This window comes from Globicephala melas, chromosome 20, assembly GCF_963455315.2.
Source record: "Globicephala melas chromosome 20, mGloMel1.2, whole genome shotgun sequence".
NCBI lineage: Eukaryota > Metazoa > Chordata > Mammalia > Artiodactyla > Delphinidae > Globicephala > Globicephala melas.
This window is the reverse complement of record NC_083333.1, coordinates 8,454,544-8,480,596: the sequence shown is the minus strand read 5'-3', so window position 1 is coordinate 8,480,596 and position 26,053 is coordinate 8,454,544. Positions and strand designations below refer to the sequence as shown.

Sequence of the window (26,053 nt, the reverse complement as noted above, 5' to 3'; positions counted from 1 at the left end):
AGGAGGACCATGTGTCCTGGAGTTGAACTGGATTGGCTGGACGGGAGGGCAGAACATCGCCGTTCCAGGGATGGAGACCCACCCTCCACCCTCTCACAGGTGCAAAAGCTCAGACAGGGTGGCTAAAAGGATGCTTACATTGAAAGCCCCATTCCAGGCCGGCACAGCCTCGTGAGCCTGGCAAGGAGAAACCTCAGATCAGTGGGTCCAACTCCAAGGTCTCTTTCAGGACACCCGAAAGTCCCCCTGACTGTTAGACAACCCTACGGAGGAGGGTACTAGTCTCCTTCTCATGTTTATAGATGAAGGGAGGGACCTCTCTAGGGCCAACCCTGGACAAGCTTGGTCTGACTCTGGGGCCCACACTGGGTGACAGGTAGGGGTTTGGCCACTCACCCTTGGGTATGAAACAAATTACATTCCTTTATTTTTCCAAAAATACCTTTTAAAAAGTCTTCTGGACTTCCCTGGTGGCACAGTGGTTAAGAATCCGTCTGCCAATGCAGGGGACACGGGTTCGAGCCCGGGTCCTGGAAGATCCCACATGCCGCGGAGCAACTAAGCCCATGCGCCACAACTACTGAGCGTGCACTCTAGAGCCTGCGAGCCACAACTACGGAGCCCGCACGCCGCAACTACTGAAGCCTGCGTGCCTAGAGCCTGTGCTCCGCAACAAGAGAAGCCCACACACCGCAACGAAGAGTAGCCCCTGCTCACCACAACTAGAGAAAAGCCCACAAGCAGCAACAAAGACCCAACGCAGACAAAAATAAATAAATAAATAAAGTCTTCTAGGGTTGGCAGGAAATGCAGTATTTTTGGAGCCCTCTCCTCCGGCCCATTTACTTCCACCATCTTCCCTTCCTCATCAAAGAATGACCAAAGGGCTCAGATAGTCCCCTGGGGGGACAGTGCTGTGCCCCATTCTATGGTCACCTGTGGAGGAATCACCCCACCCATTCCGAGGGTCCATGGCCCTGTGTAGGTCACCATCCCAAGTATCCAAGGAGCAGCTCCGAGGGCAGGTCCTGCTCACCCTGAAGCAGGAGAATCACCTCAGAGGGGAATAAACACCACCCCCCTGATGCAGCATTTGACAGCTACAAGCACATTCACATCTTTTATTCCATTGGATACTCACAACTCTGTAAAGAAGGAATATTAATATCATCCCCATTTGCCAGATGAGTAAACTGAGACCCAGAGAGGTTTAACTCTTCTGTCCAGGATCACACAGCTCTTAAGAAGCAGAGCTGGGACCCAGACACAGGTCTCCATAGTTCCTGACTCCCACAAAATTCATAATGAAAAGGATGGAGATCCCAAGGGATTAGGAGACGACACAACCAATCAGAGGCTCACCATGCCTGTCACCAGACAAACTGGAGTTGGCTTTTCCACCTGCCTAACACTCAGGCCCCTTCTTCCGGTCGACAGGCCTTGATTTTCCCTTGGGGAATACCCCGACACCACTCTTGGTTTTTGTGGTTCAGATGGGACTGTCCCTTTCTCAACCTCTCCACCCTGAGCTGTAGGGTGGGTACATGGTCCAGGCCTGGCCAATCCATGTATTCTATTCATCCGGCCACAGTGACTGCTTCTGGGATGGGCATATAAACCCAGTAGGTCCAAACAAGTGAAGACCTGAATTGTTGCTGGCACCATAGAAAGAAGCAGCTTTTTACCCCCTGGGATTTCCAAAGTTGCTGGCTGTCTTATGTTTAAACTGTCTTATGAGAGGAGAATTGCCTGTGAGTGAAGTGAATGCAGAGGAGAGCAGAGCCAAGAGACAGGGACAAACAGACTGATGATATTTTTTGACCCACCTGGATCCAGCCATTCCTGAAGTCAGTGCTCAGATCTGTTTTTCCTTTTGGTGTCTTTTTTTTTCCCCCTTGAACTAGTTTGAGTGAGATTTCTGTCACTAGTAAATGAGTTAATTAACATATGAGATCTCTACCCAACGGGCATGCAAAATAATAGCTTTAGACAAGTAAGAAAAGCACATCGCTCCTTTACCCGAGGGGAGCAGCCCTCAAAGTGATGCACAGGAAAGTCCTTCCAGGAGGAGCCCCTAGGAACACCAAACAGACCTGGAGGCACCAACCCAGCCCATGAGTGACAGGCTTGGGGACAATCCTCTTGCCCCTACTCTCAGGGAAGGCAGAATGGCCTAAATCCCACCCTGAAGATAAAACGGGAATTTCTCCCTTCCTCCTCCCTGTCAGCATGTGGGTCACTCGTTTTATCTTTCTTCAGTAAAATCAAGGGCTATTCAAGGAAAACATTGAAAAAAAGGAACATTTGGACAATTCTAAAAATGTGGGACATTCTACAAAAACAACTTTGCCAGGTCTGCTGTTCCACATTTAAAGAAACTAAAGAGATGTGATAACCAAGTACAAAGAGTGACCATTAATAATAAGCCAATAACATAATCTAATATACAATCCACATTTAAATTTGGGAAAACTATATTTGGAAATGGACTGTATATTAAGTTACATGGTTAAATTAATATTCACGTTCTTACATGTGATCATGGTATTGTGGTTCTATCAGAAAGTGATACTGTTTGGGGGAGACACCTGCTGAAATATTAGCTATGACGTATCTTGATGTCTGCCACTTATTTTCTCTACTTTACTCTCCTTATACAGAGAAAATGAGAACACCTGTGCAAATGTTAATAAGTGGTGAATCTGGGTGAACACAGCTGCTCATTGCACTACCCTTCTCATTGTTGCATAGGTTGATAATTTTCAAAACAAAAAGTTGAAAAGAAACTACATCACCCTTGCCGATACGTGCCCTCAAATCTGCACACATATGTGCACGCATGCAGGGAGCATGCATGTACACACGTACATGCATTCTGTGACCCAACAGATGGGTGTGCAAAGAGCACTGGGCCTGAGTCAGCAGAACCAGCCTCTGGAGCAGATCTGTCCTCTCAGTATCCATACATCCTTTTATCCTAGTCTATTTTCTCAGCTGTAAAATGAGGGCTGAAAATGCTATATACACCCATGAGATGCAGTATGAGCATTTAGGTGGATGGAGTAGTACTGTGAAGGGGTTAAGAACTGAAGCCAGAGGCCTAGATGAGATGGTCTTTTCTATCTTAAGGTTCCTTTCTAAGGAAGTGGGTGTAGGTGACAGAAACTGTCTCCAAGGTCACCCCCTTCCCACCCAATTGCCCAGTTCTAGGCCTCTCAAGGAACCTTAGAATTTGAACTTGGGTTTGAGATCAGCAGGCAATATCCAGGACCAGCCCAATGAGAACTGGCCTCTCGGTTCCATCAGCAAAGGAAATGCATTTGGGCTCCAAGCTGTGCCCAAGGGACCCTCAGGGCAGAAGTGCCTTAACAAGTGTGAACCAATGAAAAGCCAAGGCCAACCCCTCTGAACTTGGCTGGGGAAGTCAGTGCATTGAGTCTCACAGACAAATCCATGGCCACCCCTCCGGTTAATAAAGCTCTCTGGGTTCCTGGGCTTCTGAAAAAGGAGAGGTTGAGGATACTCTCAGCAAAAAACCATCCTGCAAAGATCCCAGGCAGGTGCAGGAACTTCAGAGGGCAACAATCCACTGACTTAGGGAGGATGGTGCCGGAAGGGGTAGAGGGTGTGGCAGGCAACGCACAGCTGGAGAAACTCAGGGGTGAGCAATCAGAAAAATGCAGCCACAACAAAGAGGGCGTTTCACCCAACAGACTGGCAAAATGCACACGCCTGCTAGCGGTGGGCGTAGAAACCAGAGGGCAATTTTGCAGTATTATTAAGATAAAAAGTCACCCACCCTATCACCCAGCAATGTCACCTCTAAGATTTACACAAATCTAGAGAAACACTCGCATGTGTGTAGAGAGATGAGTCTGAGGCTGTTCACTGCGGCACTTTCGGAAAAGAGTCAAAAATACCAGAAGCAACCATTTAGAGTGAAGACTGCTAAGCAGATGTGATATATTCATAAGCTAGATAGTATACAATGTTTAGAAGGAATGAACTAAATCTATATGTATGGACATTGACAGTTACTCAAGATACATGTAAAAATATTTTTTAATATTTAGAAAAATATGTACCAAACTGAACAGTGGCTACACTGGGGAGAAGAAGCGACTGGCATTGTGGCCACAGGAGACCATTTCTTTTTTTTTTGTAACATATGTATTTTTTTATTGAAGTATAGTTAATTTACAATGCTGTGTTAGTTTCAAGTGTACAGCAACGTGATTCAGTTATACACATATATATATTCTTTTTCAGATTCTTTTCCATTAGAGGTTATTATAAGATAGTGAGTATAGGACTTCCCTGGTGGCACAGTGGTTAAGAATCCGCCTGCCAAAGCAGGGGACACGGGCTCAATCCCTGGTCTGGGAAGATCCCACATGCCGCGGAGCAACTAAGCCTGTAAGCCACAACTACTGAGCCTGCGCTCTAGAGCCCGAGAGCCACAACTACTGAGCCCGTGTGCCACAACTACTGAAGCCATGCGCCTAGAGCCCGTGCTCCACAACAAGAGAAGTCACCGCAATGAGAAGCCCACGCACCACAACGAAGACTGGCCCTCGCTCGCCACAACTAGAGAAAGCCCACGCGCAGCAACAAAGACCCAATGCAGCCAAAAATAAATAAATAAAACAAATTTATTTTTTAAAAAATGATAGTATGTTCCCTGTGCTATACAGTAGGGCCTTCTTATTTACCTATTTTATATATAGCAGTGTGTATATGTTAATCCCAAACTCCTAATTTATCTCTCCCCGAGACCTGGAGACTGTATTTTTTTTTTTTTTTTTTTTTTGCGGTACGCGGGCCTCTCACTATTGTGGCCTCTCCCGTTACGGAGCACAGGCTCCGGACGCGCAGGCTCAGCGGCCATGGCTCACGGGCCCAGCCGCTCTGCGGCATGTGGGATCTTCCCGGACCGGGGCACGAACCCGCGTCCCCTGCATCGGCAGGCGGCCTCTCAACCACTGCACCACCAGGGAAGCCCGAGACTGTATTTTTTTTTTTTTCCGAGACTATATTTTTAATGTTCTGATTTTTTTTAAAGAAAATGTATTCTTACATTACTTGTGTAATGTAGAATTAAATTTCTTAAAGGAATCATCAATTTTTAAAAGTAAATCCACATAGTGAAATGATACACAGTTAAAAGAAAAAGGGGGAGGAGGAAGAGGCTTTAAATGGACGGCTATAGAAAGATTTGCAAGATATATTCTCCAGGGAGAAAAGTAAGATGTAACACCATGCTGTGTAGGATATTACTTCTTATGTAAGAAATGGAGATAAGAAGAATAAATGTTCGTATTATATAGGAATACAGAAGCACTGGAAATACCTGATAAGAGGATTTAAGAAGGAGGTGACCAGGTGGATTGGAGGAAGAGCAAGTCTTCTCACCATATATATTTTTTAATCGCTTTGGTTTCTGAACCAAATACATGTAAATAAATCGACTATTCAAAATAAATTATAAATAAATAGACCAGTCGGGATACCCACAATACATTAGATCGCATCGTGGAGACAATCAGAAACAGTCATAAAAACAGAAGGCCAGACCCTTGGGGTCGGTTATTCCATTCTCGGGAATATATCCTAAGGAAATAAACCCTGCACGTGCAGAAACTACATGCACCAAGATGGTCGTTCCAGCGGTGTTTCTGATAGCGGAGAAGTGGAAGCAACCTAAATGCCCACTAGTGGGGGATCAGCTTATTATTTACGCTCTGGCGACAAGGCCACTGGACAGTCCAGGGCTCGCTCCCTAGGGATTCTCCTCCACACCAGCCTCCACACACACACGGGCCAAACATGGGTGTCAGCACAGTGACAATTTAGTGCAGGTGAATGGAATAACTGACGGCACAGGTGAAATCCGCCAGCACTCAGGGTTTCCAGCCTGAGCCTCACACTCCGTGTGCCTGAGCAGAACCACGGGTCATCGTGACAGTTGCAGATTCCTCGGCTCCGCCCTCTGAATTCCAGTTCCGTGGGTCTGGGGTAAAGCCCCAAATCTGAATTTTATCAAGTACGCCAGGTGGTTCACTTTGAAAACTACTGTCCTCTGTGTCAATGCAAACTTGTAAATACTTTCTGTGTTAGAGCGGGAGGATTAACCACAGGAGCTTTCTGGCTCACTTGTCTCATGTTTTCTTTAACAGTGGGTTACGTTATCGTCCCAGTAAAGACACTGACATGCATGGATATCCACATGCATGGACAATGATTTTTATATGTAAGTACAAGCATGGGAGAGTGAGTTCTGCTGGAAGCAAATGTCTCAGTCTTAACTGGGGGGTAGACCAGAAAGCTCTATATACTATACTAATAATATGTTACCATTCCATTGTTGCTATTATATTAACATCAATTAATTAATAATATATTGTAAGTAAAAATGCAGTCTTAATTATTAATAAAAAAGATGTAGGGACTTCCCTGGTGGCACCGTGGTTAAGAATCTGCCTGCCAATGCAGGGGACACGGATTCAAGCCCTGTTCCGGGAAGATCCCACATGCCGTGGAGCAACTAAGCCCATGCGCCACAACTACTGAGCCTGCACTCTGGAGCCCGCGAGCCACAACTACTGAAGCCCGCGCACCTAGAGCCCGTGCTCCGCAACAAGCCACCTCAGTGAGAAGCCTGCGTGCTGCAACGAAGAGTAGCCCCCGCTCCCCGCAACTAGAAAAAGCCTGTGCACAGCAGCGAAGACCCAATGCAGCCAAAAATAAATAAATTTATTTTTTTAAAAAAAGATGAAGTTATGAGAGCAAGCAATTTCATTGCACTTACCATGTCTGCAGTGGGAAGCACTTTACACATGCTGACTCAATCCTCATGACAAACTACATGGGTGTTACTACTATTGATCCCATTTTACAGATGAAGCAGCCAAGGGGCAGAAAGGTTAAACATTTGGCTGCGGGTCCCATGGTAAGGTGCAGAGCTGGACTTCCCACCCAGAATGAACCTTTTTTTTTTTTTTTGGTATGCGGGCCTCTCACTGTTGTGACCTCTCCCGTTGCGGAGCACAGGCTCAGCAGCCATGGCTCACGGGCCCAGCCGCTCCACGGCATGTGGGATCTTCCCGGACCGGGGCACGAACCTGTGTCCCCTACATCGGCAGGCGGACTCTCAACCACTGCGCCACCAGGGAAGCCCCCAGCAGGAAGCTTTAAAACACTAAGCTCTTAACCACTGTGCTCACCCAACAGCCTTGACCCTGATAATGGCAGCCAGGAGGTCAACTCCAGGCTGCGGCCAGTTCAGTCTCCACTGAGAAATAATTCAGAAAGCACGTCCTAACGGGGGTAAGGGAGACGCTTTCTCTTTGCCGACTAAAATGACCCATTATAACAGTCCCTGAAGGTGACCGCTCTTCTGCTGTCTGATGCCATCTGCTTTACTATCCAGATCTCCGGTCTCAGCTCAAGCCCTGGTTCCCACTGTCAGGGATGATGTGAGGCCAGGGCTGCTTGCTGGAGGTGCCAGAGGTAAGACAGGCGTGGCACTGGGAGGCAGGCCCAAGGGGTCCTGGAGTGAGGAGTCCTAGGAACATTCTCTTCTGATGAAGGTCACTGCCTGAGCCCTGGCCTTCCCTGGAGAACTGAAGCCCCAGGAAGGAGAGACAGGCACAGAGATTAGGAACGGTCTATTCCCAACTCTAACTCCCAAGCCCTCCATCAGAGCTACCATCAGGAAAGTGATTAACCTTTGAGATGGGAACCAGCTGCACCAGGGAGCAGTGGGAGAGGGGAGGAGCAGAGACTGGGAGAGCAAGACAGAGAAGCAGAGAGGGAAAAGAGGCAGATACCCAGAAGCCAGAGGAGAGATGAGCGAAGAAACACTGAAAACGATACAGCCGAGGGAGCAGGACAGTCAGGAAATGATCACCTGGTCTGCTGGCCCTGGCCAGGGCATCCACGTGTGCCCACCTCAATCTCCCCAGAGGGCAGGGGTACACATTCCAAGTTACAAACCTCAAGTCAAAGCACCTGCTCGCCCACCTGCCTGACTGGCCACACCCAAGAGCGGGCAGTCCTGGGCTGACAGCGCCACCTGCTGGTGCTGAGGAGAACTGTCTATGTTCCCATCTTACCCGCCACCTGGGGATGCAAACTTCCCATCCCCTCTCCTGCCCCTTCCTCATTTCACACCTCCCAAGCCTGTTCCCGCCTCAAGGCCTCTTTATGTGCTCTTCCCACCACTTGGAATCCTTTTCCCCCAAAATATCTTCATGACTGGCTCTTCCTCTTTCTTCAGGTCTCCACTCAAACGTCACTTTTTTTTTTTTTGCGGTACGCGGGCCTCTCACTGTTGTGGCCTCTCCCATTGCGGAGCACAGGCTCCGGACGCGCAGGCCCAGCGGCCATGGCTCACGGGCCCAGCCGCTCCGCGGCATGTGGGATCTTCCCGGACCGGGGCACGAACCCGAGTCCCCTGCATCGGCAGGCGGACTCTCAACCACTGCGCCACCAGGGAAGCCCTCAAACGTCACTTCTATGGAGAGGCTGCTCCTGACCACCCACCTCAAGGAGCCCCTGTGCCCCTCCCCTGTCACCTCACTATTTTGTTTCCTTCACAAGCGAGTCTGGGCATTATCTGAGACCACCTGAATTCTTTATCCTGTTCCTGTCTGCCTCCCCCATTAGAAAGTACCACGAGGCCCCACCAGGTCTGAATGGGTCCACTTTTGTATGACTTGCACTCAGAACTGGCCCTGGCAATGAGCATTGCTGTTTGAACCTCTCCACAGTCATTCAGCGGAGCCTCCTGAGCACACAGACCCAACTTCAAACTCCACAGGGATGACCCTCAAGCTCCTCAAAACTCACCCTGTTCAAGGCCAAAGTCATTACCTTCCCCTGCAAACGGGGCTTCTCTCCTGCGCTCCCAGCTCCGTGCCTGCAAGTGACAACTTTGCAAATCCTCTGGGCGTGAAACCCCTGTTTCTAGGGGACTCCTCCTCTCACTCTCCTCACGTGGATCAGACACCTCACCTGGAGATTCCACCTTCACTCGGCCCTGGCCGGGCCGCCCCCCGCTGTGGAGGGACCCCCCCCCACACACACACACACTCCCTCCCCAGCCCAGTCCCCACCTCCCAGTTCCTCAAGAGTGACAGTTTCCTCACCTCCTTAATCCATCTCCAGGACTCCCAAAGACGCCTTCCCCAACCACCAAGGAGACAGACAGTTCCCCACCCCAGTCTTCAGGGCACCTGTCACCTCCTCAGTATCACACTTGAGACCCTCTCTGAGCACACCCTCCACTTGCCTCAGTACCTACTCACTGTTACACAAACAGCTTCATACACTCCCCCACCCAACGCCTTTGCTCTCACCGTTTTCTCAGGCTGGGACACCCCCTGCAACCCTCCCCTCCTAGAAGGTTCCTTTTCAAACTTCAAATGCCACCTCCTTCAAGAAGCCTTCCCTGTTTCCACCAGGAAATATTCACTGTTCCTCCCATGTCTCTACTGGCGATGGCCTGCGCTTTGTGGTTGGCTGTTAAATGTCTGTCTCCTCCATAGATTGTGAGCTCTTGGGGTGCAGGGGCCAGGCCCTGAATCACCTACCCACTCTCAGTGTCTTCGGTATTGGCAATACTCGTGAGCACTAAGGACCATCCTAAGTGCCTTTCATGTGTTGGCTTATTTAATCCTCAAGCATCCCTATGAGGAAGGAACTCTCATCATCCACTTTCCAGACGGGGACATGGAAGCTCAGAGAGGTTCGAGGTTTGTCCAACGTAACCCCGTTACTGTGTGGAAGAGCCAGGATCCCCAGCACCTAAAACAGCACCTGACACAAGATAGGTGCCCAGTGAATATTCTTCAGAGAAACAAATGCGGGGTTCCCTGGTGGCGCAGTGGTTAAGAATCCTACTGCCAATGCAGGTGACATGGGTTTGAGCCCTGGTCCGGGAAGATCCCACATGCCACGGAGCAGCTAACCCGTGCACCACAACTACTGAGCCTGTGCTCTAGAGCCCGCGAGCCACAGCTACTGAGCCCGTGTGCGGCAGCTACTGAAGCCCGCACCTAGAGCCTGTGCTCCGCAACAGAGAAGCCACCGCAATGAGAAGCCCACGCACCGCAACGAAGAGTAGCCCCCGCTCGCCGCAACTAGAGAAAGCCTGAACGCAGCAACGAAGACCCAACGCAGCCAAAAATAAAAATTAAATAAAATAAATTTATTTTTTTAAAAAAATGTATAACCAACAAAGACCTACTGTATAGCACAGGGAACTCTGCTCAATATTCTGTAACAACCGAACTGGGAACAGAATTTGAAAAAGAATAGATATATGTATAACTGAATCACTTTGTTGTACACCTGAAACTAACACAACATTGTAAATCAACTATACTCCAATATAAAATTAAAAGTTTTAAAAAAAAAAAAGATGCAGGCAGCAATGGTTTTTTAACGGACTTAGAATCCTAACAGTTTTCCTGTCTCAGACACTTACAAGTTCCTGAACCCACGCCAATTGGGGGACAGGCGTGCAGACACTGCTGGGGCTCCCCTGATAAAGCCTGGGTCCCATTCACTGCGAGGAACTTAGGCCCCCGCACGGGACACCACACCACGTAAAACATAGCTGTCTTGCGTGTCTTCTGTAACACAGCCCTCCCAGACCCACACGACCAAAAACTAACATCGTCCCAAGAGAAAGAGGGAGCGGCTCCAGCTTCCTGGCTGATAAGGATTCCACAGCTGCACCTGGAGGTCGTGGATTCAAGTGTAAACAGAGAAAGTGTCAGAGGTCACCCCCAGCCTCCATCCCCATAACACCCAAATACTTCGGACCCGGGCACAATCACCACTGTTTACAACATTTGACACTTCACCAGGAGACCTTCCACACACCATGCCTCGCACCCCTTGGAAGCAGCAGCCGTCACTCCTGTTCTACTCCCTCCATTACTCCATGTGCCCCTCGAGTCTCGGTGGGACCAACGGCATCGATGTGTGTCTGTGCGAGTATAGAGCACAGTTCTACCCTTCCATGCCTGAACCTGTCTTGAGCGTGATCACTGGGTCTGCCTTTGAGCCTGTGCTCAGAATTAAGTACGATCAAGAGAAGAGAATGACAGAGCCTTCTGAGTCAGACAACCCTGGTTGGAACCCGCTGCATCTCGTACCAGCTATGTGACCCAGCAGGTCACTTAACCATCCTGAGCGGCTTGTGGGATCTTAGTTCCCCGACCAGGGATTGAACCCAGGTCATGGCAGTGAAAGCGCTGAGTCCTAACCACTGGACCGCCAGGGAATTCCTGGTTTCTTCCATTTTAAAATGGGGAGAACAGCAGGAGCCACTTCACGGGACAGTGGTGAGGGTGGAATGAGGTAACAAAGCCGGTGCTGGTTTTGTTGCTGTTATAACATAAGGTGGCATCGACCAAGCTCGTGCCTTTTAGGGGTTGTGTTGCTCAGAGAGTAGCCCTGAGCGACGTGTGTGTGTGTGTGTGTGTGTGTGTGTGTGTGTGCACGCGTGTGGCTGGCAGGGGGGCTGGGGTGTCTGAATGAGAATGCAAAAGCCAGGACCCACGACTTAATACACTTGAACTGGGTGCGGACCAGTTCTGTTCTCAGGCCCAGGGAGGCAAGAGCTGGGTGTGAGCTCCCAGCTTCCAAAGATCAAATTTGTGGCCGCCTCCTTGGCGCCACCTAGTGGCTCCGGATTTATGAAGCGCCGACATCTTCTGGAACTGGAGATCTGGGAATATCTCTCAACATCAGCATTTGACCTGTCACAGACTGGGTAGAATCTCTGGGCTCGTCTGGAGATCTCCAGGGGAGTCTGTCCAGCGCTGTCCAACAGAACTTTCTGTAACTATGGAGATGTTCTGTATCTGCGCTGTCCAATACAGGAGGCACCAGTCACAGTGACTATTGAGCACTGGAAATGTGGCTAGTGTGACTGGGGAACTGAATTTTTAATTGTACTTCATTTTAAGTAATTTCAATTGCCACACGTGACCGTATTGGACAGCACTGGTCTGGAGGATTGTTTGAGACCTGGAATCTAGCTATGCCTCGGGGAAGATAGACTGGCTCCCTGGTCCTTCCAGTTACGAAAACCAAGACATCCCCTTTTCACGTAAGCTGGTGAGACCTGGGTTCTGGCCAATTCCACCGAGAGTCCTGACCAATCAGATGATGAACAACTGACCCAACTAGGTCCTCTTCTAGGGCCTATGAATACAAAACACATTCAGGGAAGGCAGGAGGAAGGAAGCCTATTACTGAAAGACAAGAGGGCCCACGCCCCTGGAGCTGCTAGCGGGTACAAGGCAGGGCTCCACGCTTCCAGAATGCTGCACACCCCAATCCTGGAGGAGCTGGGCCCCCACATGACTGGAGAGCTACCCAGGGCCTTTCTGTGTCTTTAGACTGCAGACACAAGCATGGCTTTGGAGACAGATAAATCTGGTTCAGTTCCCAGATTGCCAGTTGTGTGACCTGAAGCAAGTGACAACCTCTTTGAGGCTAATTTTCCTAATCTGTGCAATAGGAATCAGGGCACATATCTTACAGGGATCGGGTGAGGGTTAAGATAATGCATATAAGAGCATTTCACACAGTGCAGATGCACAGAACAAGCACTCAACGTTTGCTAAAATAATTATTAGTCCTACATAGCTCTACACCAAACCATCATTACCTAAGTTTTTACAGCCTGGAAAAAAAAAACAAAAACTGATTAATAGAACAATTATCTGGATTGCCACACCAGGGCACAGTCCTTGGCTCCCCAACCCAAGTCCAGCCAGTCTCCACATTTTGCAGGTTCTACCGTGGAGCATCTTGTTTACACATCACACCTGAAGCCACCTTCATCTCTCGCTTGAGCGGTTACTGCTCCATGTCCATCTGCTTCCAGTGGGGTCCCATTGGCTCTACCTTAGCAGCCACAGTGACCCTCCAGACCGCTACTCAAAACCTCCAACTATCTATCTCCCCATAGCTCAATAAACTGAACACACGCTCTGAAGTCTGACGTTCAGGGCCCACCAACACAACCAGGCCCCCACCTTTTGGACCTGAATCCTCATTATTCTGAGACCCCAGCCACACCGACTCCCTGAGCAAACTTGCTCTATTTCACCTCTGGGCCGTACAAGATTCAAGAGACAGGTCAATGGAATAAGACAGAAGCCCAAAAAGGTACCTTTGGATATGTAAGAATTTAGTGGTGGAAATGGAAAACTAAAGTCTAGTGCTAGAACAACTGACTGATTATTTGGAAAAAATGAAAGTGTAAGTTTATCTCTCATCTTACCCCAAACTAAATTTCAAATGGATCAAAAAGTTAAATGTAAAAAGGAAATAAAACTATTTTTTTTAAAAAAGAACATACAGGCAACCACCAACTTTCTGAATGGAGAAGGACTTTTCTAAGCATAAAAATAAAAAAAGAAGTCACAAATAAAAAGACTGACAGATTTTGCTACCTTAAAATTGAAAACTTTTGCAACAAAAAACAACAGAGTCAAATTTATGGGCAAAGGGTAAACTGAGAAAAATTATTTGTAAATAAAAATATGAATGACAACGAGTTAACAGCTTTAATTAAAAGAGAGAAATCAACAAGAAGAATATGAATATACCAATAGAAAAATAGGCAAGAGTCATTAAGAAATATTTTCTTAAATAAATTAAAAAATAAATGTGTGAAAACATTTTACCTTTATTGGTAGCCAAAGGAAATCATCAAAGATACACACAAAGATTTATATTCAAAGACGTTTTTGAGCATTAAAAATAGTTTAAAACTAATAACGGGGGGGCTTCCCTGGTGGTGCAGTGGTTGAGAGTCCACCTGCCGATGCAGGGGACACGGGCTCGTGCCCTGGTCCGGGAAGATCCCACATGCCGCAGAGCAGCTGGGCCCGTGAGCCATGGCTGCTGAGCCTGCGCGTCCGGAGCCTGTGCTCTGCAACGGGAGAGGCCACAACAGTGAGAGGCCCGCGTACCGCAAAAAAAAAAAATAATAATAACGGGGGAAGGGTAAGCTGGGACAAAGTGAGAGAGTGGCATAGACTTAATATATACTACCAAATGTAAAATAGATAGCTAATGGGAAGCAGCCACATAGCACAGAGATCAGCTTGGTGCTTTGTGACCACCTAGAGGGGTGGGATAGGGAGGGTGGGAGGGAGACGCAAGAGGGAGGAGATATGAGGATATATGTATACATATAGCTGATTCACTTTGTTATAAAGCAGAAACTAACACACCATTGTAAGCAATTATACTCCAATAAAGATGTTAAAAAATAATAATAATAACAGGGACTTCCCTGGCGGTCCAGTGGTTAAGACTCGGCGCCACTGCCGTGGGCCTGGGTTCAATCTCCGGTCGGGGAACTAAGATCGCAAGCCACACGGTGCAGCCAAAAAAAAATTTTTTTAGTGTTTTTTTTAAAAAATTAAAAACAACCTTAACATTTAAAAATAAGGGACTTCCCTGGTGGCTCAGTGGTTAAGAATCCGCCTGCCAATGCAGGGGACACGGGTTCAGTCCCTGGTCCGGGAAGATCCCACACGCCACAGAGCAACTAAGCCCATGTGCCACAACTACTGAGCCTGCGCTCTAGAGCCCGAGAGCCACAACTACTGAAGCCCGCGTGCCTAGAGCCCGTGCTCCTCAACAAGAGACCCACCGCAATGAGAAGCCCGCGCACCACAACGAAGAGTAGCCCCGGCTCACTGCAGCTAGAGAAAGCCCGCGTGCAGCAATGAGACCCAAAGCAGCCAAAAATAAATAAATAAAAATAAAAATAAAACAGTGATTAACTATGGAAAATTATAATGATAGTATGGTATGCAATACTTTTAATTATGTTTTTAAAGCATATTTAATGGTGTTCAAAATGTCATTATATAGTACGTTTTAAAAGGAAGCTAAAAAGCACAAAAAGATTATAAAGGAACACATCAAAGTGAAAACATTTTAGGTGGTGGGTAATGGCTTTTTATTTTTTCATCTCAATATTTGTATGCATTTTCTAAATCTACAGCGAGCCCTTACTTATTTTTATCATCAGGAAAAATGCTAGTTTTAAAAGGAAAAAAAAAAAGATTGTACCAATATGGGAAAATGCTTGTGCTACAACAAAGAAAAAAGGGCAGAAGCATCTCCATCCAGGTCTGTGGAGAGAGACTCAAAGAGGTCATGTGAGTTTTCATTCACTTATTCAGAGTTAATTAATTAATGTCTGTATAATAAATAATAAAATAAAATGTGCTGTGGTCCATCACATCAATGTAAAAATTAAATATCAGTGAGGACGTGGGGAAGAGGACTCTAGGAGAATTCTCACACATCCCTGGTAGGAGTGTCAATGGTAAAACCTCTCTTGAGGACAATCTGGCTGCATCCGGTAGAGCTGCAACCCACCAGCCCCACCCCCCCCCCACGTCCCTCTCCAGGTGACCTCTCACACAAATGCAGAGAGGGTCAGGTGAGGGGACAGGGCTGCAGCATTGTTTGCAACATCAGAAAATGCAAACAACCTTAAGTTTCCATCAGTAGGAGATACAACGGGGGAAACAAAAAATGTGATATGTTTATGTGAAAAGAAAAACAAAAAATACTACATGGCAATTAAAAAGGAGGAGCTACACCTATCTCTGATACCATGGATGGATTCCAAAATCCATGTGGAGTGGCACAAATGCAGAACTATAATGGTAACAACTAACGCATCTAGTGTGCTCTACGTGCCCACCCTGTTCTAAGCACTTGACATATGTAAATTTGCACAATCCCCAAAATAACCCTACAAGAAGGTTTTAGGTTCTACCCTTATTCCCAGTTACAGATGAACAAACTGAGGCACAGAGAAGTTAAGTAACCTGCCTGAGGTCTCACAGCTCTCAAGTGGCAGAGTCAAGACCTGAACCCCGGCAGGCTGATGCCTGAACACCACCATGACGTATAAATTCAAAAGGACATCATGCAGGTGAATTTTTAATACACACAAAAAACTATACTGTGTTTCTAGATACCTATCTTATGAACGTGAAAGTATTAAAAATGTGGACTGAGAAAAGCATACCAAATTGCTGACAGAGCTCACCTCTACTGATGGAAGAGGCAATGTAACAGGGCCAAGAAGGAGTGATTCCAGGAACTTAACTTTATGATGTTTTACTTCTTTTCTTAAAAAAACAAAGCTCAGGGTTTCCCTGGTGGCGCAGTGGTTGAGAGTCCGCCTGCCGATGCAGGGGACGCGGGTTCGTGCCCCAGTCCGGGAAGATCCCACATGCCACGGAGCAGCTGGGCCCGTGAGCCATGGCCGCTGAGCCTGCGCGTCTGGAGCCTGTGCTCCGCAACAGGAGAGGCCACAGCAGTGAGAGGCCCGCGTACCACAAAAAAAAAAAAAAAGTTAAATATAGAATTACCACATGATCCAGCGATTCAGCTTCTGGGTATAACCCAAAAGAACTGAAAGCAGGGACTCAAATATTTGTACACCCATGTTCATAGCTGCATTATTCACAACAGCCAAAAGGTGGAAGCAACCCAAGCGTCTATTGACTGATGAGCAGATGAACAAAATGCGGCATTTACATACAATAAAATAATATACAACCTTCAAAAGGGAGGAAATTCTGACACATGCTACACCGTGAATAAACCTTGAATACGTTATGCTAAGAAAAATAAGTCAGTCACAAAAGGGCAAATACTGCATGATTTCACTTATGTAAGGTCCCTGGGGTAGTCAAATTCATAGAGACAGAAAGCAGAATGGTGGGTGCCAGGGGCTGGTGGGAGGCGGGGAATGGAGAGGTACTGTTTCATGGGTACAGAGTTTCAATCTGAGATCATGAAGAAGTTCGAGAAATGGATAGTGGTGATAGTTGGACAACATTATAAATGTACTTAATGCCACTGTATGTATTTCACCACAATTTTTTTAAAAAACGATTTGATGAAAATGAAACAAAATGTTAACAACGGTCAATTCTGGGTCATGAGTCCTAGCGGTTTGCCATGTCGTTGTTCTAAAAAACTAACAAAACAGGAGGTTCCGTGTGGTCGAGGACGTGGAGGCCCCAGCCTCGCAGCTGGCTCAGGCCTCTTCCATCTCTTCCCTGGTCCTCCTATTTTTACTGCATTGTGGTTGCTATGGAAACAAGGGGCACCTTGAGCTCCCCGAGCTCAGCCCAGGTGCTGCTAACTCCTGGAATAATGTCAGAGTGCGAATGAAATAAAAACTCCGATCATCTGGGCCTCGTGTACACATACCTCTGCCCTCCTCATATATTTATCAAGGGACCATGTGTTCATGCGTGAGCCTGCGGTGACTGTCACCTGCACGCGTCTGTCCTCAGCAGCAGGCTTGGGTGTGGGTGCACATCGCTCCGGTTTGCCCATGGGGGTGTGCTTGCATGCATGCGGGCATGTCACGTGGTTACGTGCATCTCCCCAGCCCAGGACTATTATTACCAATATCAGAAATATTAAAGCAGGGAACACTTACCTGGCACTAACAATGTAGCAGGCACTGTGCTCCATGCTTCACCCGGACTATCTCCTTTAAACCTCACAACAATAGTACCTACATATAGGTATTATTATTATCCCCAGAAAAAGAAATCAAGGCACAGAGAGGTTACATAACTTGACCAAGACCTCCCAGAGCACATGAACCTAACCACTGAATCTGTACTGTGGGGAAAAGAGATCTTTAAATGTCATTAGTTCCCAAACAGCTGCACAACGTGCTGCATCAGAAGCACCACCTCTGGCCCTGATAAGGCACAGGTTTCCTGGGCCCCACCCAGGCCTCAGGAAGCAGAGTCCCCAGGGTGGGTCTGCACGGCAGCCAGGGCAGACAACTAGTGGTCCCCTGGGTTGAGCTGACTGACAGGGTTGTATAAGGCGTGGCAGGGTGGGGTCAGGGGCTGTTCCTCGGCCCAGAAATGGTCCTGGGAAAGTCTGTGATTCAATGCTCCTCGATTCCAGATGGCATCAGCTGGTGGCAAGGCAACCGAGAAGAGGTTAAGAGCTGCTGCCACACACACACACACACACACACACACACCCAGGGCAGGGCTCCAAAATTCAGTTATGTGGCTTTGTGGCCTGCCGGGCACGGATTTCCGCTCACTCCACCCTCTCAGAATGAGCTGGGCCGTGGGTGGAGGATGACAGTGCCGTAACCCGTAACCCGAGCCGTTCACAGCTCAGCCCGAGGCAGGGAGGGGTCAGCCGCCTCACCTGGACAACAAACAGTGACGGAGCCCAGGCTGGGCACCCCAGAGGCTCCCACGGCCTCAGCCCTCAAGGGGAGAGGGACACAGACAGAAACCACTGGACCAGCACAGGGCAGGAGGAGATAAATGTGGAACCCTTGAGGTTCCAGCTGCTCCAGGAGCACAAGGAACAGAGTGCTTCGTCCTCAATGGGAAGGAGGTGTTCACGGAGGAAGCAGCATCTAAGCTGGTCCTGGAAGGACAGGAGGGTTGATGCTGCTGGGAGAGGAGGAAGTAAAGGCATTTCTGCAGAAGCAGCCATCCAGGCTGAAAAGCGCCAGGAAACAGCAAATCCCATCACCCGGCTGGAGCTAAAGGTCAAGAGGAGACACAGTTGTAAGGGGGTCGGGGGGGAACAGCTAGATATGTACTGGGGCACAGAGAGGCTAAATAACTTGCCCAAGGTCACCCAGCTGGTAGAATCAGGATTTAAACATAAGCTGCCTGACTCCAAAGCCCAATGAATTAACCACTAAGATGGGGCTCACCGGCTGGTAGCCTTTTCTTCTGCACGTGCTTTAGAATGCTGTAGAGGTGGGCCTGTCTGGACTGGGAACAATGTTTCTCAGTGGGTCGGGGGAGCTCTTATACCCCTGCCCCGGAAACTCAGCAAAGCCTGGAGACGTTTTTGATTGTCACTACTAGGGGGTAGGTGGCTGGCATCTCATGAGCAGAGGTTAGAGATGCTGCTGAACATCTACAGTGCACCGGCGAGTCCCCACAGCAAAGAATTCTCCAGCCCCAATTGTCAACAGAAACCCTGGGCTAGAGAGACTCACCCACTTACGGCCCATTTTAACATCCAGCCCCACCTGAGCCGTTGACATTCGTCACACTCGTTTATCCCTTGGGACAGGGGTTCCCAAATTTTGCTGCAGGTTGGAATCACCCGGGAATCTTTTAAAAGTGCTGATGCTGGGTCCCACCCTAGATGCTCTGATTTCCAAGCCTGGAATTGGGTGCAACCTGGGCATGAGAACTTTTTTAAGCCTCCCAGGTGATACCAAAGTGCAGAAAAGCTTGAGAACCAGTGCTGTGGTTGAGGGCACAGAGGATCCAACTATCTTCTGTGGACCATGGACAGTTAGTTTTTCTAATGCCAGAAAGAGAAGTCACTGGGGAGTAAACACAAACAAAGACTGCCCAGGGGGACTTCCCTGGTGGTCCAGTGGTTAAGACTCCGTGCTCCCAATGTAAGGGGCCTGGGTTCAATCAGGGAACTATGATCCCACATACCACGCCCTGCAGCTACTGAGCCCACGCGCTCTAGAGCCCACGCGCTGCAACTAGAGAGAGCCACGCGACACAACTAGCGAAGCCCGCGTGCCACAACAAAGACCCAGCTCAGCCAAAATAAAATTAATTCATTAATTAGTTAATTCAAAAAAAAAAAAAAAAGACGGCCCAGTCCCCAACCAGGGTCTCAGGGACAAGCCCATGCAGAATCAGGACTAACAAGGTCTACCATCGGTGCTGTGGATACGGGCCTCCTTGGAGAAGTTAGAGATGGCTGTGGGGATGATGAATTAGAGTTGGCGGAGGCCCGAGGAGGAGGTTAATTAGAGAGGCTCTGTCACCATCTGGGCAGGAGATAATGGGCCTGAACCGGGAGGAGGGCAGGAGAGGACCAATCCCCGTGACTCGGGGGCTTCACAACCCAGTGACAGAGAAAGAACTGGATTAGGAAGAGAGAAAAGATTAATTGAGAGTGAGTCCAGTCTGGAGCCAGAGCAGGAAATGACCAGTCAGTGGCTGAAGGCAGTGGCGAGAGCACCAGGGAAGGGGTGAACTGGGGAGAAGGGACCAGGGAGTAGGCCACAGGGAGATAGGAGCTGAGACCCGCAGGGCTGACACACCTGGAGCAGAAGTGGCACACAGGTGGGGTGAATCTGGCCTGCAGGATGGGTTACATATGGCTTTGTTTTTTTGTTTTTTTTTTTAATTCTTGAGCTAGTTGTCAAGATGTTGCCCAAACTCCAGATTTCCAGCTTCTCCTGTAACGTGGAAGATCTGGGGAGACAGGCGGCATTCGTGCAGAGCACAGATGTGTGCTTGCCGGTGCCCCCAGGCCCCGCCTGGCAGTTGTACTAGGCCCTGCCAGATCCCTGCAGGCATCAGGTCTGTCTTCAGGAAGAAGAGACCAGGTCCTAAGTCAGAAAGTGCTGAAGATGGAGGAGCTGACAGGAAAGCAGGAAAGGGGCCAGGCACTGCACAGAGGCCGACCGCCGACCTCCGCTGTCCTGGTCCTGCACCCACTGCCTTCGAGCTGGGCCGTCTCAAGTTAGGCACATCCCCACTTGGGGTCTCAGTGTACTGATCTGTAAACAAGAAGGCTGAAGCTCTTGATCTCTCGTTGTCCATCCTCATGTCCATCGGGCTCCTGCGGGCTGCCCAGGGCCAATCCCTTTGGCCAGGCTTTGAAAGGAAGCCTAGAAAACCTGAACACTTCCGACAAAGATCAGGCCAGGCAGCGAGAAATCCCAAACAGAGCCAAAGAGGCCAGGGATGACCCGCCAGGGGCACAGACAACTCAGGGAACAGGAGCCACCTTCCATATTCTGAGGGGCTCTCGGGAGAAAGCAGGGTTATTAGCCCTGTTTAGGGTGGGAGATGAGTGACCAAGCGGCAGCAGTTACAGAAATTCCCGATGAAAATAATGGTCAGCTTTGAACAATCAGAGCTGTATTGCAATATAATATCCTCACAAGATAATGAGCCCCCCGTCACTGGAGGTAACCAAGCTCAGGCTGGGTGACTAGTTTTAGGGGCACAAGGGATTCACATAGTGGCTAATTTGACCTTTTTATTTCAAGCCCTAAGATTCAAGGACTCCAGAGATCTGGGGATCTCTCCTGAAGGCTCCCCTCTCCCTTTTCCAGCACCCCCAAGGACAGGTGCTGGGCATTAGGCTCTAGACTCTTCCAGAGGGAAGGCCGAGGTGGTCTGGAAAAAGCATAGAACGTCTACTTCCTTGCTCCCCTTGCCCTTCACCAGGACCACAGGCCCCAGCAACCCCTGCCACACAGCCCCCATCCCAGCACAGCCTCACCCAGCACCCCCTCAGAGGCAGGGGGAGCAGCTAGCTCCTGAGCGGGGCTCCCAGCACAAGCCAGAGAGGCCATCTACATCCCCTCCTGACACCTCCATCCCCACTCCCTGCTCCCAGCCCCAGAGGAACCAGCAGGAGGAAGGCGATAGAAGCAAGCGCTCCCCCAACTCCAGACCCCTCTGAGTATTTCCCGGGCACCTGTCCATCAGGAGCCGCTCCAAGAGGATGCAGGGGTCCTGACACACCCACAGGGTCCACAGTGTGTGGACCGGAAGCACAAGGCATGCACAGTGTGGGGAGTCAAAGCCTCTCGCCAAAGCCCAGCGGGAGCAATTCTCCCCTAGCCTTGGCGAAATCCAGCTCCCGGTGAGCCAGGCAGAGCCCTCTGGCCTCCTCCTCACAGGACCCTGAGACTTCCCAACCAGGACAGGCCAGCAGGCCTCTGAAGAAGTTCAAGGGCGCGGCCAGAGCCCCGAGCGTCCACAAGGACTTTCAGGGAGCTGGAGTGAGGGGGGGCCCCCAGGATAGTTGGACCTGGGCTGGCAGGCCACAGGCCGCCCCATCTGCATCCTGCTCCCCCGCATCCCTGCCCTTGTCGCCATTAGCCCTGTCCCACGGGATCAACAAGCACCATTCGGCTCACCAGCCACGAGGAAAAACCCCCCCGGGGCCCCAGGAATACGCAGAGCCCCTCCTGCCCACCATCCCGCACCCATCTCAGAAGAGCCCCAATGCCCAGTACCTACTGGCCAGAGCTGCCAGCCAGCTCCCTGCTGCCCATCATCAGATACCCACCAGACCTGGTCGAGACCCAGGGAGCTGCTTGTCCATCAAGAAATCAGAACAGGGACTCACCAGGGCTTCCTGGGCATGACGGGGACCGGCCAGTATGAGGCCAGGAGCACACAAATCCCTGGGGTTTGCTGCCTGGCAAATGGCACCTTTAGGTGGTTCTCCCAGTGCCTGGCAATGAAATCAGGCCACAGCCCAAACGCCGGCTAAGCACCCGCCTGCCTTGCTTCTCCCCGTAGCCACTCACGCCCCACGACTCCAGATCCCAAAACAGGCATGTTCGTGGTTACCATAGGAACTCGCTAAAGCCAAAAAAGACACCACACAGTCACCCACATGGGCCCTCAAAGCTCATGTCCACCTGCACGGGCAAGCTTGCACACACACGCCGACACACACCTACACGCGCCAGCACTGTTCTCAGGCTCAGGGACCATCCTAAAGAATCAATGAACCAGGGCTGATACTTTAGCCAGAAACAGGGATGTGCCCCTCAGCCCCAGCTGGAACGTGTCTGCAAGTGGGTTCCCTGCACATCTCACGTGGCCAGCTGTCGGTTACAAGAGCAGTGGCACCAGCTAGGGCTCACCTGGTGCTCACCTGCCAAGGCACACCTGGAGCTGAGGGGGAGGGGGGTGCAGAGCCCCCGGGACCACCACCAGCTCTGCCTGCAAGGCCAGGGAGAGGGCACTGCCCAGCCAGCTTCCCCGGCGGCCGACCACCCCCTTCACCCCTCAGGATGCTGCTTCTCTCCTCTGTACCCTTCTATGGGAGGGTGGGGGGGCAGGTATAAAGGTCAGGACCTAAGCCAGCCACTTGGGAGGGGAGAGGGGAAATGAGGAGCAGAGACTGTAATTCAGAGCCTTACTCCCTCCCTCTACCCCCAAGCTGCCCAAACTCCCCGTCTCCGTACACGGGACCAACATCCACTCAAAGGCTCACCCAGAGGGATTCCCTGGTGGCACAGTGGTTGAGAGTCTGCCTGCCAATGCAGGGGACACGGGTTCGAGCCCTGGTCTGGGAAGATCCCACATGCTGCGGAGCAACTAGGCCCCGTGAGCCACAACTACTGAGCCTGAACGTCTGGACCCTGTGCTCCGCAACAAGAGAGGCCACAATAGTGAGAGGCCTGCGCACCGCGATGAAGAGTGGCCCCCGCTTGCCGCAACTGGAGAAAGCCCTCGCACAGAAACGAAGACCCAACACAGCCAAAATTTTAAAAAATAATTAAAAAAAAAAAAAAAGGCTCACCCAGAAACTTGAGTCTTCACCCTTCCCCTTCCCCTTGCTCCCACCTCCTACATCCAAACCAGCTCCAGGCTGGGGAGTCCGCCTCCTCAAGAGCTCTCCAGTCTGTCCACTCTCCCCAACCCCACTGGCCCTGCTCTAGCCTCAAGCCTCTCCAACGAGTCAGCAGATGGCAGCCAGCGGGGCGTTCAGACTCAAATCTGGCCACGTTACTCCCCTGCTTTAAAGCCTTTCCATGGCTCCCGGCCACACAGAGGGGCAAGCCCAGCCCTCCACACAGCCCTCCCACGCTCCTGGACGAGGCCCAGCCTGACGCCGCAGTCGCACCCCGTGATCTGTCTGGTGTCATGACCGCACCCAGGTCCCTCCCAGCCCGCGTCATTCACACCTCACTGCCTGTGCGCTGTTGCTGCTGCCCCGGGTGTCTCTCCTCTCCGGGCTGGGCTTGCTCACCTTTGGAGATGGCTGAGGCATCACCAAGTCTCCAGGAAGCCCTCCTCCGTCCTCTCTGAGGACATCTCTGTTAGCACTTGTCACATTCCATTGCAACTGTCTGTCTGTCTGTCTCCCTATGGGACTATAAGCTTTCATGAGCAGAGACTGTGTCTTTTTTTTTTTACTTTGTTGCCGCCGCGCGGGCTCCCTAGTTGCGGGCTCTCTAGTTGCGGCGAGCGGGGGCTACTCTTCACTGCAGTACGCAGGCTTCTCATTGCGGTGGCTTCTCTTGCTGCGGAGCACGGGCTCTAGGCGTGCGGGCTTCAGTAGTTGTGGCTCGCGGGCTCTAGAGCACAGGCTTCAGTAGTTGTGGCGCACGGGCTTAGCTGCTCCGCAGCATGTTGGATCTTCCCAGACCAGGGATTGAACCCGCGTCCCCTGCCTTGGCAGGTGGATTCTTAACCACTGCGCCACCAGGGAAGTCCCGAGACTGTCTTTTTCACCTTTGCTTCCCCACCAGCCCCAGCGCCTAGCACTGGGCTTCAAATGCAGGTGCCCAGTAAACGTGAGCTTACCTGATTCCGCCTTCTAACCCCATAGAACATCAAGTTCCCCCTGCCTCTGGCAACCCCGGCAAACTCAGCAGACACCCTAGATATGCAGGAGATGAGCTGACTCAGATGGGGCAGCCTCAGAAGGTTCTAAAACACCTTTGTACCTCAAAGAGTCTTGTATCTGCAGTAAGCAAAGACCTGGTGGTCAAAGATGGGAGAAGTAAATTGGCGATCGTGACCTTCAACTGATGCATGAAAAAAAGCCATTACAGGGACTTCCCTGGTGGTCCAGTGGTTAAGACTCTGTGCTTCCAATGCCGGGGTTGCGGGTTTGATCCCTGGTCTAAGATCCCACGTGCTGCAATGCAGCCAAAAAAAAAAAAAAAAAGGCCGTTACATCAGAATCAAGGGGTGGACCGTGGAGGGACGGGCTTTCCAGTAGGGCTGGAAAGCTGAGGCACAGACTTGATGCACAGCTGCCTGGGCCCTGACTCTGCTCTCCCCGCACCCCCCGAGAATGTAGCCTTGCTAACAACACCAAGAGAAGCTGGAGAGGCAGATGTCTGTACAGGGAATCGCCCAGATTTTGTACGTAATCCTCATAGGATGGGGACTGAAGCCCTGAGTTTACAAGGGCTGTGACACAGCCAGAAGCTGAGCTTTCTAGATGTGGCAAGACCCCATCCTGCATGGACAATGGCTCCAGCAGCTGCCATCAGGGACCCCAGGGCCAAAGGGAAGTTACGCTGAGACACAGCGTCTGCTGCTGCCCTGTGTGCTCTCCTCCCTTCTAAGATTTTAAATCTTAGCTGGTGAAATCTGAAACCTAGAGTACAGATGGCTGTGTGGTGTCTTCTGACCAAACCACAGGACAGCTGAAATGCTGCCCCAGCCAGGCTGCTGGGAAGACAGCTCCTCCAGGCCCTCTCCCTCCTTCTCCTGAGGAAGAAATAAGACGGCACAGTGACCTCTGGGCGCTCTTATGCACTTTCTCTCTATTTAGAGATGCCCACTTCTAGTGACCAAGAGCAGGGACCATCAATTAAAAAGTTGGATTCTTTTCCCTGCAGGGCAATGGGTTCTAACTTCCCGGTCATCAGGAATGTGCCTGATGCCCTACCCCAGCAGCAGAGACAAGCTGCACCGAATCACCTCCACGCTCACGCCGTCCCACGATGGCCAGTGCCTGTGTATCACAGTCATCTCGGATGGCTGGAACATGGCTTACCAGCCCATGCAGCAGACACACACACACACACACACACCTCTTTCTTTAGCAAAGAAGCAGGAGTCTCTGAGAGGGAGGGCAAGGGGCAGCAAAAAGAAGAGTGGAGGAAAGTACCAGAGGCTCCCAGTCCAGGTCGTCCTCTCTGGATGCTGCTTCAAGGACCTCCATGAGCAAACACATGGCCCTGCCAACCTAGGTTCCCCCTGTGGGAATCCAGTCAGACTATGGTTCAACCACCGCAATACAGACCGTATCCCAAGCTGGCCTGGGAGCAGGCTAGTGAAGCGGCGCTCCCCACCTGGTGTCCCTGCCTCTTTCTCTCCAGCCCTCCATCTCATGTGATGGGCTAACCATGATGACCCAGAATTAATTCGTCCAGCAAATATAGACTGAGAACCTGCTATATGCCGAGCATGGTGTAAGGCTCTGGGGAGCCAGAGATGAAGTATGCAGA

General features: G+C 50.3%; 1 protein-coding gene across 6 annotated transcripts in view; it reads right to left on the bottom strand.

Moving 5' to 3' along the window:
- RAP1GAP2 (RAP1 GTPase activating protein 2) overlaps window positions 1-26,053 on the bottom strand; it is a 217,824-nt gene that overhangs the window by 152,015 nt on the left and 39,756 nt on the right. Inside the window, exon 1 of one of the 6 annotated variants that reach the window (XM_060291112.1) lies at window positions 22,198-22,324. The exons of the other annotated variants lie outside the window; for them this stretch is intronic. Coding sequence (XP_060147095.1) covers window positions 22,198-22,214 — 17 coding nt within the window. The 5' untranslated portion in view covers window positions 22,215-22,324. Of the gene's footprint in view, window positions 1-22,197; window positions 22,325-26,053 lie in introns of those variants that run through there. 6 annotated transcript variants of the gene reach the window in all.